We start from the raw sequence: 13,857 nt of genomic DNA on the forward strand, positions 1-13,857 counted from the left end.
GGGTTTAGCCTAGTTAGTATACCCATAGCAGGCTGGGTTTAGCCTAGTTAGTATACCCATAGCAGGCTGGGTATAGCCTAGTTAGTATACCCATAGCAGGCTGGTTTTAGCACAGTTACTATACCCATAGCAGGCTGGGTTTAGCCCAGTTAGTATACCCATAGCAGGCTGGGTTTAGCCTAGTTAGTATACGCATAGCAGGCTGGGTTTAGCCTAGTTAGTATACGCATAGCAGGCTGGGTTTAGCCTAGTTAGTATACCCATAGCAGGCTGGGTTTAGCCTAGTTAGTATACCCATAGCAGGCTGGATTTAGCCTAGTTAGTATACCCATAGCAGGCTGGTTTTAGCCTAGTTAGTATACCCATAGCAGGCTGGTTTTAGCCCAGTTAGTATACCCATAGCAGGCTGGGTTTAGCCTAGTTAGTATACCCATAGCAGGCTGGGTTTAGCCTAGTTAGTATACCCATAGCAGGCTGGTTTTAGCCCAGTTAGTATACCCATAGCAGGCTGGGTTTAGCCTAGTTAGTATACCCATAGCAGGCTGGGTTTAGCCTAGTTAGTATACCCATAGCAGGCTGGGTTTAGCCTAGTTAGTATACCCATAGCAGGCTGGGTTTAGCCTAGTTAGTATACCCATAGCAGGCTGGGTTTAGCCTAGTTAGTATACCCATAGCAGGCTGGGTTTAGCCTAGTTAGTATACCCATAGCAGGCTGGTTTTAGCCTAGTTAGTATACCCATAGCAGGCTGGTTTTAGCCCAGTTAGTATACCCATAGCAGGCTGGATTTAGCCTAGTTAGTATACCCATAGCAGGCTGGTTTTAGCCTAGTTAGTATACCCATAGCAGGCTGGTTTTAGCCCAGTTAGTATACCCATAGCAGGCTGGGTTTAGCCTAGTTAGTATACCCATAGCAGGCTGGGTTTAGCCTAGTTAGTATACCCATAGCAGGCTGGGTTTAGCCTAGTTAGTATACCTATAGCAGGCTGGGTTTAGCCTAGTTAGTATACCCATAGCAGGCTGGTTTTAGCCTAGTTAGTATACCCATAGCAGGCTGGGTTTAGCCTAGTTAGTATACCCATAGCAGGCTGGGTTTAGCCTAGTTAGTATACCCATAGCAGGCTGGGTTTAGCCTAGTTAGTATACCCATAGCAGGCTGGTTTTAGCCCAGTTAGTATACCCATAGCAGGCTGGGTTTAGCCTAGTTAGTATACCCATAGCAGGCTGGTTTTAGCCCAGTTAGTATACCCATAGCAGGCTGGGTTTAGCCTAGTTAGTATACCCATAGCAGGCTGGGTTTAGCCTAGTTAGTATACCCATAGCAGGCTGGGTTTAGCCTAGTTAGTATACCCATAGCAGGCTGGGTTTAGCCTAGTTAGTATACCCATAGCAGGCTGGGTTTAGCCTAGTTAGTATACCCATAGCAGGCTGGGTTTAGCCTAGTTAGTATACCCATAGCAGGCTGGTTTTAGCCCAGTTAGTATACCCATAGCAGGCTGGGTTTAGCCTAGTTAGTATACGCATAGCAGGCTGGTTTTAGCCTAGTTAGTATACCCATAGCAGGCTGGTTTTAGCCTAGTTAGTATACCCATAGCAGGCTGGGTTTAGCCTAGTTAGTATACCCATAGCAGGCTGGGTTTAGCCTAGTTAGTATACCCATAGCAGGCTGGGTTTAGCCTAGTTAGTATACCCATAGCAGGCTGGGTTTAGCCTAGTTAGTATACCCATAGCAGGCTGGGTTTAGCCTAGTTAGTATACCCATAGCAGGCTGGGTTTAGCCTAGTTAGTATACCCATAGCAGGCTGGGTTTAGCCTAGTTAGTATACCCATAGCAGGCTGGGTTTAGCCTAGTTAGTATACCCATAGCAGGCTGGGTTTAGCCTAGTTAGTATACCCATAGCAGGCTGGGTTTAGCCTAGTTAGTATACCCATAGCAGGCTGGGTTTAGCCTAGTTAGTATACCTATATCAGGCGCACTCAACATATAAATCGAATTACAAAACAAACACGTGTAAAAAATGCACAAATGTAATTAAAGAAAAATAAATTACAAATTCCCTGCTAAGTATTTAAAGAACGGGGATATAGAAGCTGCATATTAGCCTTTAGTTAAAGTTGACATTAAATTCATGCCCGACCTCTAGTGGGAGTTTGGGTACTTTTTGGGGCAGGAGGCATCCTTTAACTATGCTGACCCCATTTTACTTTACGAGTAATGAAACAAGCTGCATCATGTAATCTTTGTGGCTATTAATGTCACAAAATATCTTTAAAGTAATACAAGACAAAAGCTGGGCCGAGACGAACTAACCTGGAAATAAATCACTGAGATAACGGTTAATTAACAGGTCAGTGCGGTTAATGTTTGTACAGGAAAAAAACTTTCATAGCTTTTCATGCAGGATCTTCCATTCTCCCTATTAAAGGTTGTAGCATGTGCTGCACTCCTCGTAGTTCCATAATTTCTCTTTTAAAACCAGTTACCAAAATTTAAGCACATTACACTTTATCAGCGCAACAGGGGAACGCAGACCGACACACTGAAACAGACTAACAATACAGAGCGTTCACCGAGCAGCTCAGGGAGTTTACCTCCTGCTTGTTGGGCTGTAACACTCTCTAACATGGAAAACAGGAGTCCACAGGGAAGGTCATCGCTAGGCAGGACCTCCTCTGGTTGTGTGTAGAAGAGGGCATGTGCTTGGTACAGGGTGTTGGCCATTAATTCCACCAATGAACAAACCTGGGCTTTTATACCCAAACCTGGAAAACACAAGATTGACATTTCTTTTAACATACTGAATGACCCAAGACGTGTATGGTGGATGCTGACAAGAACATCATGGAGCAGATTAATAACTACACACCATGATGAGGTTGATTTAAGAGCTGCTGGATCCCAGTTTTTCTGGCCAATAGAAAGTCTGCAAGAGCTTGTCGAGGAGAACTTCCCTCCAGGAGCATGATGGAGCAAAGTGCCTCTGCAACAGCTTGGTCAGAGGCGGATGGACATCTCAGGAGGGACTTGCTCTCCTGTAAGATGGTGGACCTGGAGAGATAATAGACCTGCATCAGACACGGGCCAGGGTAATCCACATGTGGCTATCTCAAAAATGATCCTAAAACAAGAAGCAGGTCTTTATTAATGAAGCTCTGGATCAACAACCCGGGAAGCAGCGTGTTGGCTTTCACAACCTGGAGAATATTTTATTGGTCTAAGCTTGCAGCCTACATGACGCAGCACACACAGGCAGACACAGGGGCGAGGTACAAACGAACACGCTACCTGTATGCTGCCTTTGTAGTTTGTAAACATCAATAAAAGGCGATACCTGGATTAGTAGTCAGTATGTATCCTTGGTACAAATTAAATATTTGATTGTGTTTTATTATTGCTTCTAAATTGAAGTGTCTCTGTGACGCAGAGTGTATATTGCAGTAAATAAAAGAATCAAAATTCACATTGAGATGGTATTGGAAAACACACAGATTTACTAACAAAGGTCTAAACACAGATATGAGATGTCACTTCTCTATATACATGTATACCACATGATATAGGATGTGCAGCAGTCAAGTATTTCTTAGAACAAGATCAGACACTATTACCTGCACAAATTGATTTTTTAGTAGAATGTATTAGATGGACTCTGAATAACAATTACTTCTGGTTTGGCTCTTCCTTTTATTTACAGAAAAGAGGGACGGCGATGGGCAGCACTTACGCACCCAGCTATGCAAATATTTTTATGGCCCACTGGGAGAATTCTTTTATTTATAATGAACATAGCTGGACTGCGCGGGTGCGGGCCTATCACTGTTATATTGATGATATGATTTTTATTTGGGAAGGCACAGAAGACCATTTTAGAGATTTTTTAGAATACCTAAATAATAATACTTGGGGCATACGCCTTACAAGTAATATCAGCACTTTATCCATTGATTTTTTAGATCTCAAGATATACATAGAAAATGGGGTCCTGAAAACACAGACTTTTTTAAAAAAAAGTTGATGTGAATGGTTATGTTTCATATCACAGTGGGCACTATTCACCATGGCTTAACAACATACCCAAGGGCCAACTACTTAGGTTGAAACGGAATTGTACAGAGGAAAAAGTGTTTGATCAGCAGGCTGAAGACATTCTAAAGAAATTTAGGGAAAAATCCTATCCAGAAGATATCCTAAAAAAAAGCTTTTAACGAGGTGAAACCAATTGCACAAATAGATCTAATTAAAAAAAAAAAGTGAAAAATATGAATCAGGAAAGTTTTAATGAAGTGTTAGTCTTTGATTTTAATAATCAGCATAAATATTTGAAAAAAAACTATCAACAGATTCTGGCCAATATTAAAAACAGACAAAGACTTAAGTGGGCTACTCCCGTCCAAACCCAAAATTACCTTTAGGGGGGCTCCGAGTTTAAGAAGCAATCTTGTACAAAGTTACTTGAGAGAAAAGCCTAAGAGAGTAACGGAGAATTTCCTAGGACACCCCATCGGTTTCTACAGATGCCAGATGTGTAAGAATATGGGGAATATTAAAGAGAGCAAAGTGGAAAAATTTAGGTCAGAGAGAACGCAAAGAGAATTCAAAATTAAAGAGCACATCACTTGTCACAGCAATAATGTGATCTATTTGTTGAAATGTCCATGTAGACTGGAGTATGTGGGAAGGACGACCCGTCCACTCCACATAAGGATAAGAGAACATATGTATAACATTAGAAAAGGATTAGAAAGTCATAGTGTCTCAGAACATTTTAAAGGGACTCTATAGTCACCATATAAAAGCAAGAAAGACAGGTCCCCCAGCCTTCCTTCTTGCTTTTATATGATCTTACATTTAATTAAAAAAAAATTCGAGGCGTTTTTATATTAAAAACTTACCTCCGTTCCAGCGCCGAGCTCCCAGCCATGCCGCGCCCCCTTTTTCGTCAAAATGACGAAATTGCGGGGCCCAATAGGACGCTTCTCTGAGAGAAGCGTCATCGCGATGTGGTGCGCATGCGCGGCTTCGCGCTGCACCAATCGCGTTCTTCATAGAGCGGCATTGACAGCCGCCCTATGAAGAACCTGAGCGCTTTACCGCGCATGTGCGCGGAATGCGCGTTCGCGAGCTGAGCTGTCTGACTGACAGCTCAGCTCGCTTTCTAAAACTATCAATAAGGGGGGGGACCTACAGTCCCCCCCGGCCCCCACCCCTGAGCGGTGGGTGGGGGCCCTAAAATTCACAATAGGGGGGGGACCTACTGTCCCCCCCCGGCCCCCACCCCTGAGCGGTGGGTGGGGGCCCTAAAATTCACAATAGGGGGGGGGGGCCTACTGTCCCCCCCGGCCCCCACCCCTGTGCGGCGGGTGGGGGCCCTAAAATTCACAATAAGGGGGGGGACCTACTGTCCCACCCCGGCACCCACCCCTGTGCGGCGGGTGGGGGCCCTAAAATTCACAATAGGGGGGGGACCTATTGTCCCCCCCGGCCCCCACCCCGAGCGGCGGGTGGGGGCCCTAAAATTATCAATAAGGGGGGGGACCTACTGTCCCCCCCGGCCCCCACCCCTGAGCGGTGGGTGGGGGCCCTACTGTCCCCCCCCCGGCCCCCACCCCTAAGCGGCGGGTGGGGGCCCTAAAATTCACAATAGGGGGGGGGACCTACTGCCCCCCCCCCCCGGCCCCCATCCCCTGAGCGATGGGTGGGGGCCCTAAACACAAAGGGGGGGGGACCCTAGTTATGTCAAAATTCCAAAGAACTTTCCCACGCTTGTAAAATGACAAAGAGCACTGTGATTGGATGGCTTGAAATCCATCCAATCACAGTGCTCTGTGTCATTTTACAAGCATGGGAAAATTCCAAAGAACTTTCCCACGCTTGTAAAATGACAAAGAGCACTGTGATTGGATGGCTTGAAATCCATCCAATCACAGTGCTCTGTGTCATTTTACAAGCGTGGGAAAATTCCAAATTACTTTCCCACGCTTATAAAATGACACAGAGCAACAGCAAAAGCATATGTGAGGAAGGCTGAACTTGATGGACGCAAGTCTCTTTTCAGCTATGTAACTATGTAACTATGTAACAAAGAGCACTCTGATTGGCTTAAACCCACCAATCAGAGTGTTCTTAGCCTAATTGCAGGGCGGGGCAAGGCTTTATACGCCTTTCCCCGCCCTGCGGAGCTCAGTCTGCGCGGAGCCCTCCATGGGTGAAGATGGATTATTTATTTTGCGCTCGGGTTTTTTTTTTTTATTGCGTCGGTTATTATGGCTTTTTATTTGGCCTTTTTTGGGGCTGAAGAAAGAAGATTTTAGAAGAAAGAAAACATCGAATGGTAAGTTGTTTTTATCTTATTTTTTTTCTTTACAGGTTTTTAGTTAAAGGGTCCCCCCTCATTATTTTTAGGGTGAGGGGGGTAGGTAGGGAGATAAAAAAAAATTTGGGGGGGGGGGGAGGGAGGGTTAACTAGGCTCCCCCCCCCATTTGTATTTAGAGCCCCCACCCACCGCTCAGGGGTGGGGGCCGGGGGGGGAATATAGGTCCCCCCCTTATTGATAATTTTAGGGCCCCCACCCGACGCTCAGGGGTGGGGGCCGGGGGGGGGGACAGTAGGTCCCCCCCCATTGTGAATTTTAGGGCCCCCACCCACCGCTCAGGGGTGGGGGCCGGAGGGGGGGAGTAGGTCCCCCCCTTATTGATAATTTTAGGGCCCCCACCCGCCGCTCAGGGGTGGGGGCCGGGGGGGGGGGGGGAGTAGGACCCCCCTTATTGATAATTTTAGGGCCCCCACCCACCGCTCAGGGGTGGGGGCCGGAGGGGGGGGGAGTAGGTCCCCCCCTTATTGATAATTTTAAGGCCCCCACCCGCCGCTCAGGGGTGGGGGCCGGGGGGGGGGGGACAGTAGGTCCCCCCCTATTGTGAATTTTAGGGCCCCCACCCGCCGCACAGGGGTGGGGGCCGGGGGGGACAGTAGGTCCCCCCCTTATTTGTAATTTTAGGGCCCCCACCCGCTTCACAGGGGTGGGGGCCGGGGGGAGGAGAGTAGGTCTTCCCCCCCCCCCACCCCTTCAACCACTATTGTGGCCAGACAGCATCCCTGTGGGTTCGGGCTTCAGCTGTCAGCTGAAGCCACGCCCACAGCGCGTTCACAGTGCTTTGTGTGCTGATAGCCCATCTGATGTATTCACCCAGAATGCATCGGACGAGAGGCCTTTTTAGGGCCTCTGAACTCGGAAGTCCCTCTGGTGGCCGTCTGACTGCAACAAGAGGTGTTCCAAGCTTCCAATGTAAACATTGCATTTTCTCAGAAAATACAGTGCTTACAAGAAAAAGGCTCCGGGTAGCTGTAGCACTCACCTAAACAACCTCATTAAGCTGAAGTTGTTCAGGTGACTATAGTGTCCCTTTAAGAAAGTGCATGGACAGGATCCACAGGGACTAGAGTTCATAGGCATTAAGAAGGTACAGCGGGACTGGAGGGAGGTGATTTTATTCGTAAGATCGGACAGGAGGAGATGAGATGGATCTTCCAAATGGAAACACTAACTCGGTCCGGTCTTAACAAAGATTTTGAACTTTGTAATTTTCTGTAGTATTTTAAAAAAATTTATGTTTTTATATTTTTAAACTTAAATTGTGCTTTTTTTTTTTCCTCTTTCCATGATATAAGGATATTTTTTTTTTTTTTTTTTTTTTTTTTTTTTTGTAGTATAGATTTTTTACTGACTGTTACATCGTGAACATATTTATTTATATTCACAATGCTAATTAAGCAAAAATAGTTTTGGGGAATTTCTTATTACATATAGAAATATGTGCAAAATTTGGTTTAGGCAATATACCCCCTTTTATCAAGTTTTAAGTATTTTCAAAAGTAGTTGTTTCTTTGTCTCTTTTTTTCTAAACAAATGAGCTGCCATGAAATAAGTTTCAAAGTGCTAACTACCCCCATTTATGTAGGGGTGTATATGTTTTTTGTTCCCTAATCAGTTTTTTAGATGAACTTTTAGTGGTATTATGAGAATGTGTGCTGCCATTTTAAGAAAATACATTGTCTTTTTTATTTAGAATTTTAAATGCATATATTTACTTAAATTCATAATGCCAATTGAATACAATAAGTTTTTGTAGAGTTTCTTATTGCCCACAGAAATATGTGAAAAATCGGTTTAGGAAATATAACCCATTTTTTTCCAAGTTTAAAAAAAAAACTTAGTTTTTTATTTATTTTATTTTTTATATTCATAGTTTTGAATATCTGAGACCCCATTTCTATCAGTTGAAATGTTGATGAGAAAGTTTGGATTGATTTTAAAATGGTGGGTAACATGGACTGGTGTATATAAGACACAGGACAGTGGGAGGAAGCATCAGCCGTTTGACAAAGCCCTGTGGGTGGGGCGAAATGCATTACGGACCCAGAACCAGGAAGTGATTTGGAGACAGTCGGCAACAGCAGCCAGGATAGCAGCCGGAAGATTTTTTTTACATTACATGAGTATATGGAACTTTCTTTGCGGTTTCCTGGGGCTGGTGAGCGGACTAACTACCTCCACAACAAGTTTTGCTGTTTTTAAATTGCTATTATTAAAGTATACTTACCTGAGATCCGGATTGCAAGCTTCCTTTCCACGGATCCCACGCACTCTAGGGGCTGATCCTCCCTGAGTGCTATAGCAACGAGTGGTGCTTTTACCACTCCAATCTTGTGAGTGTAACACCTAAAAGGCACCTCTGTTTGCTTTATTCTATATATTTATAAGTAAATTACTATGCTGCACTAGGAGCTCTCTTTCTGTTTGTCTCCTTAATAGGTGTCAGAGTGATTTCCATGTTTGCAAGTATACTTACAGATTGTGTTTTGTTTCACCACAACCACTGTTTGTTTTTCAATTATTTATAATATTTCCACTCTGTAAACACCTCATTTCATGTACACAGGGTTACTTTCACTCTCTATAAGAGGTCCATAATGAATACGATTTTTGTTGTTGCGCACCATCACTACTGTAAGATATGAGATCCAGCCATGGCTCCACCCCCGAATTGACCCCGAATTCTGGAATGACGAGCGGGTGAAGTGGGATGTTAATAGCTAAAGACAATACAGAGACCAGGAAGGAAACACAAGATGCACATGTTTTACAATATCTGCTGGAGCAAGCTCTGCTATCCCTGAACTTGTCAAAGTTTCATCTAAGGTATTACCGGCCCTTTAAAGAGTAATTTCACAATACTCACCGGAAAGTCCCCGCGGCTGCTACCTGGCGCACCAGAATGGGGAATCTAGCGAGGATCGGGCTATAGCGAGACGTGGACGAGTCCAGCTGCAGGAGTGAATGCAAGTGACAGCACAGCAGGTAAAGCTGAGTCGCATGCAGGTACTGAGAGGCTTCCATCGCACTCCACATCTTCTCTGGGATCTCCAGCAAGAGTTTGATCTGAGCGGCCATGCTGTAAAACTTCTCCTGGGGCTAAACAACAACAATAAAGTCCTAGGGTTATATCACAGATCAGTACGTTATTAAAGTTACCACAGATTAAACCTGTGACAATCTAATGATACCGATTCTACAGAATATAATATCCATCTCCTAACACTTGGAAAAGCTGAGTATTGTGTAAAGAGAAGTCTCAAAGGTTGGCCCCAGTGTTTCACACTCACTAATTTGCCCTGAATAGACCAGTTATTGTAAATACACAGCATGTCTCACATCACAGCAGCCGGAATAAAATGAGCCCTTAGATCTCCTTAAAACCGAGGGGAACCTTCTGGCCTATCCAGGAATCCTAACGTGATGGACTGAGCTTCCTGGGAGTTGCTGTCAACAAAAGGCAATACAACACATGAAACATCTGCTGTAAATAACAGGTCTGGACAATTTGCATTTTATAGATAATAAGGTGTCTGACAACCATCCATTTCTCCTAAATTCAGCATGCACAGGCAGCCAAAGACTAGGTGGGCTGGGCTGCCTTCTGGTTATTTATCATTACACTGTATGAGAAGCTTTGTACCAATGACTTCTATACCCAGTATGCACAGGCATCCAGAGGCTTGGAATGCTGGGAGTTGCTGTATGGGCGCGCTATAGTGGCTATCTCTGCCTCCCCGTGGATGCTGGGAGTTGCAGTTATATTACCAGGGATGATGGGAGTTATAGTTACCATGGCGGCCTGCCTATCCCCATGGCCCCCGCTACCAGCTCTCAGGGCCCCACAGGATCGCTCCATGCTGGGAGTTATAGTTATTATCGGGGATGATGGGAGGTGTAGTTATTATACTGTGGATGATGGAAGTTGTAGTTATTATCGGGGAAGATGGGAGTTATAGTTATTAGGGATGATGGGAGTTGTAGTTTCCACGGTGGCCTGGCTGTGGCCCCTGCTCCTGGCTCTCAGGGCCCCGCAGGATTGCTCCATGCTGGGAGTTGTAGTTATTATACCAGGGATGATGGGAGTTGTAGTTACCATGGCGGCCTGGCTGTGGCCCCCCCCCCGGCTCTCAGGGCCCTGCAGAATTGCTCCATGCTGGGAGATGTAGTTATTATAACGGGGATGATGGGAGTTGTAGTTATTAGGGATGATGGGAGTTGTATACAAAGAAATAAAATATAAGTGGAGCACTGAAATACCTGTACAAACGAATACTAGATATATGTTGATGGAACCGTAATTACAATGTCCTGTAAATAATAAACAACGAAATCACAGTGCAGATATTTGTAATATGATGTAAAACAGAGTAAAAACCATATGAATTTCAAACTCACAAAAATAGAGCCAAAAGGTCACCTGGCTCTAGTGGTAAACGCCTTGGGATCTTTTAAAGGGGACCCACTGCCCTTTCTTTGTCTCCTCCACTCCCAATGATTAAGTAGAGATGTAGATAGGAAGATTCCCAAATGGTTGAGAAGTAATTTATTGGGTGAAATAAAAAATCACAATAAAAATAACATAAACGATTCTACTGAATCAAAATAACATAAAATAAGTCCTTCAAGTAAGTCCAAAACGCGTTTCGCCAGTAACTGGCTTCCTCAGTTGGTGTAAATACTCGAATGCAGCCATCTCCTCTTTTATGTGGCTGTAATCATTCAATTGCCGGCAATTACAGCCACATAAAAGAGGAGATGGCTGCATTCGAGTATTTACACCAACTGAGGAAGCCAGTTACTGGCGAAACGCGTTTTGGACTTACTTGAAGGACTTATTTTATGTTATTTTGATTCAGTAGAATCTTTTATGTTATTTTTATATGATTTGGTTGTTTATTATTTACAGGACATTGTAATTACGGTTCCATCAACATATATCTAGTATTCGTTTGTACAGGTATTTCAGTGCTCCACTTATATTCTATTTCTTTGCATGTGACTGTTTGTGAAGGTTAAGGGAATCCTCCACTTAAGTGTAGAGCCCTCCCCCCCCCCTCTCTCCCAGCTCTGGGCTCTCAGGGCCCCGCAGGATCGCTCCATGCTGGGAGTGGTAGTGATTATTATCAGGGATGCTGGGAGTGGTAGTGATTATATCAGGGATGCTGGGAGTGGTAGTGATTATATCAGGGATGCTGGGAGTGGTAGTGATTATATCAGGGATGCTGGGAGTGGTAGTGATTATATCAGGGATGCTGGGAGTGGTAGTGATTATATCAGGGATGCTGGGAGTGGTAGTGATTATATCAGGGATGCTGGGAGTGGTAGTGATTATATCAGGGATGCTGGGAGTGGTAGTGATTATATCAGGGATGCTGGGAGTGGTAGTGATTATATCAGGGATGCTGGGAGTGGTAGTTATTATATCAGGGATGCTGGGAGTGGTAGTTATTATATCAGGGATGATGGGAGTGGTAGTTATTATTATCAGGGATGATGGGAGTGGTAGTTACTATCAGGGATGCTGGGAGTGGTAGTTATTATATCAGGGATGATGGGAGTGGTAGTTATTATTATCAGGGATGATGGGAGTGGTAGTTACTATCAGGGATGATGGGAGTGGTAGTTACTATCAGGGATGCTGGGAGTGGTAGTTACTATCAGGGATGCTGGGAGTGGTAGTTACCATGGCGGCCGGGCTCTGGTCCCCCCCTCTCTCCCCGTGGCCCCCGGCTCCCAGGGCCCCGCAGGATCGCTCCATGTTCCTGACGGCCTCCAGCACTCGGCCCGCGCTCCGCCTCATGTCGCCGATAGTGTCGGCCGCCTCGATCAGGTCGCGATATCGCTCCCCCACCATCTGCCGCAGCTCCTCCTTCTTCTGCTCGATGTCCGCCCGCACCGCGCGCTCCAACACCCGGATCTCCTCCGCGCTGCGAGCCTGGAACAGCGAGCCTGCCTCCACGGCCGCCATGACAGCAACTGACGGGGAACTTCCGGTCACCTGACCTGACCTGACTGGGAGGGAGGGGGCGGGGACAGTGCCAACCACCAGTACAACCAACACAGCCACTGACAGCTCACTGGGAACTTCCGGTCACCTGACCTCACTGGGAGGGAGGGGGCGGGGACAGTGCCAACCTGTACAACCAACACAGCAAATGACAGCTCACTGGGAACATCCGGTCACCTGACCTCACTGGGAGGGAGGGGGCGGGGACAGTGCATGGTGCCAACCATAGATATAGAATTTGTCTAAGATGACAGCGACTGCCAGCTCACAGGGAACATCCGGTCACCTGACCTGGGAGGGGGCAGGGACAGCGCCACCTGCCGGCCAACCAGTATAACACAGCGACTGCCAGCTCAGAGAGAGAGAACGAGAGAGGGTCATGTGACCTGAGTGGGGACAGCGCCACCTGTAGGGTCGCAGGGAACATAGCAACCAGTATACCATGGTAACCTGTAACATAGCAACCAGTATCACATAGCAACCAGTATAACATGGCAACCGGCATACCATGGCAACCTGTAACATAGCAAGCAGTATAACATGGCAACCTGTAACATAGCAACCAGTATCACATAGCAACCAGTATAACATGGCAACTGGCATACCATGGCAACCTGTAACATAGCAACCAGTATAACATGGCAACCTGTAACATAGCAACCAGTATCACATAGCAACCAGTATAACATGGCAACTGGCATACCATGGCAACCTGTAACATAGCAACCAGTATAACATGGCAACCTGTAACATAGCAACCAGTATCACATAGCAACCAGTATAACATGGCAACTGGCATACCATGGCAACCTGTAACATAGCAACCAGTATAACATGGCAACCTGTAACATAGCAACCAGTATCACATAGCAACCAGTATAACATGGCAACTGGCATACCATGGCAACCTGTAACATAGCAACCATTATAACATGGCAACCTGTATCACATAGCAACCAGTATAACATGGCAACTGGCATACCATGGCAACCTGTAACATAGCAACCATTATAACATGGCAACCTGTATCACATAGCAACCAGTATAACATGGCAACCGGCATACCATGGCAACCTGTAACATAGCAACCATTATAACATGGCAACCGGGATACCATGGCAACCTGTAACATAGCAACCAGTATAACATGGCAACCTGTAACATAGCAACCAGTATCACATAGCAACCAGTATAACATGGCAACTGGCATACCATGGCAACCTGTAACATAGCAACCATTATAACATGGCAACCTGTATCACATAGCAACCAGTATAACATGGCAACTGGCATACCATGGCAACCTGTAACATAGCAACCATTATAACATGGCAACCTGTATCACATAGCAACCAGTATAACATGGCAACCGGCATACCATGGCAACCTGTAACATAGCAACCATTATAACATGGCAACCGGGATACCATGGCAACCTGTAACATAGTGTGGCGAAACCAGCTTCGCCACTGTGAAC

General features: G+C 45.6%; 1 protein-coding gene across 1 annotated transcript in view; it reads right to left on the reverse strand.

Moving 5' to 3' along the window:
- Positions 1-12,885, reverse strand: part of COG1 (component of oligomeric golgi complex 1) — a 29,981-nt gene extending 17,096 nt beyond the window's left edge. The window contains exons 1-5 of the mRNA XM_063456669.1: positions 12,822-12,885; positions 12,057-12,439; positions 9,237-9,469; positions 2,866-3,047; positions 2,591-2,761 (exon numbers count right to left, since the gene is read on the reverse strand). Of these exons, the coding sequence (XP_063312739.1) occupies positions 2,591-2,761; positions 2,866-3,047; positions 9,237-9,469; positions 12,057-12,439; positions 12,822-12,885 (1,033 nt within the window). The remainder of the gene's footprint in view (positions 1-2,590; positions 2,762-2,865; positions 3,048-9,236; positions 9,470-12,056; positions 12,440-12,821) is intronic.
- Between the last annotated feature and the right edge of the window lie 972 nt (positions 12,886-13,857).

Source organism: Pelobates fuscus, chromosome 5, assembly GCF_036172605.1.
Source record: "Pelobates fuscus isolate aPelFus1 chromosome 5, aPelFus1.pri, whole genome shotgun sequence".
Classification (NCBI taxonomy): domain Eukaryota; kingdom Metazoa; phylum Chordata; class Amphibia; order Anura; family Pelobatidae; genus Pelobates; species Pelobates fuscus.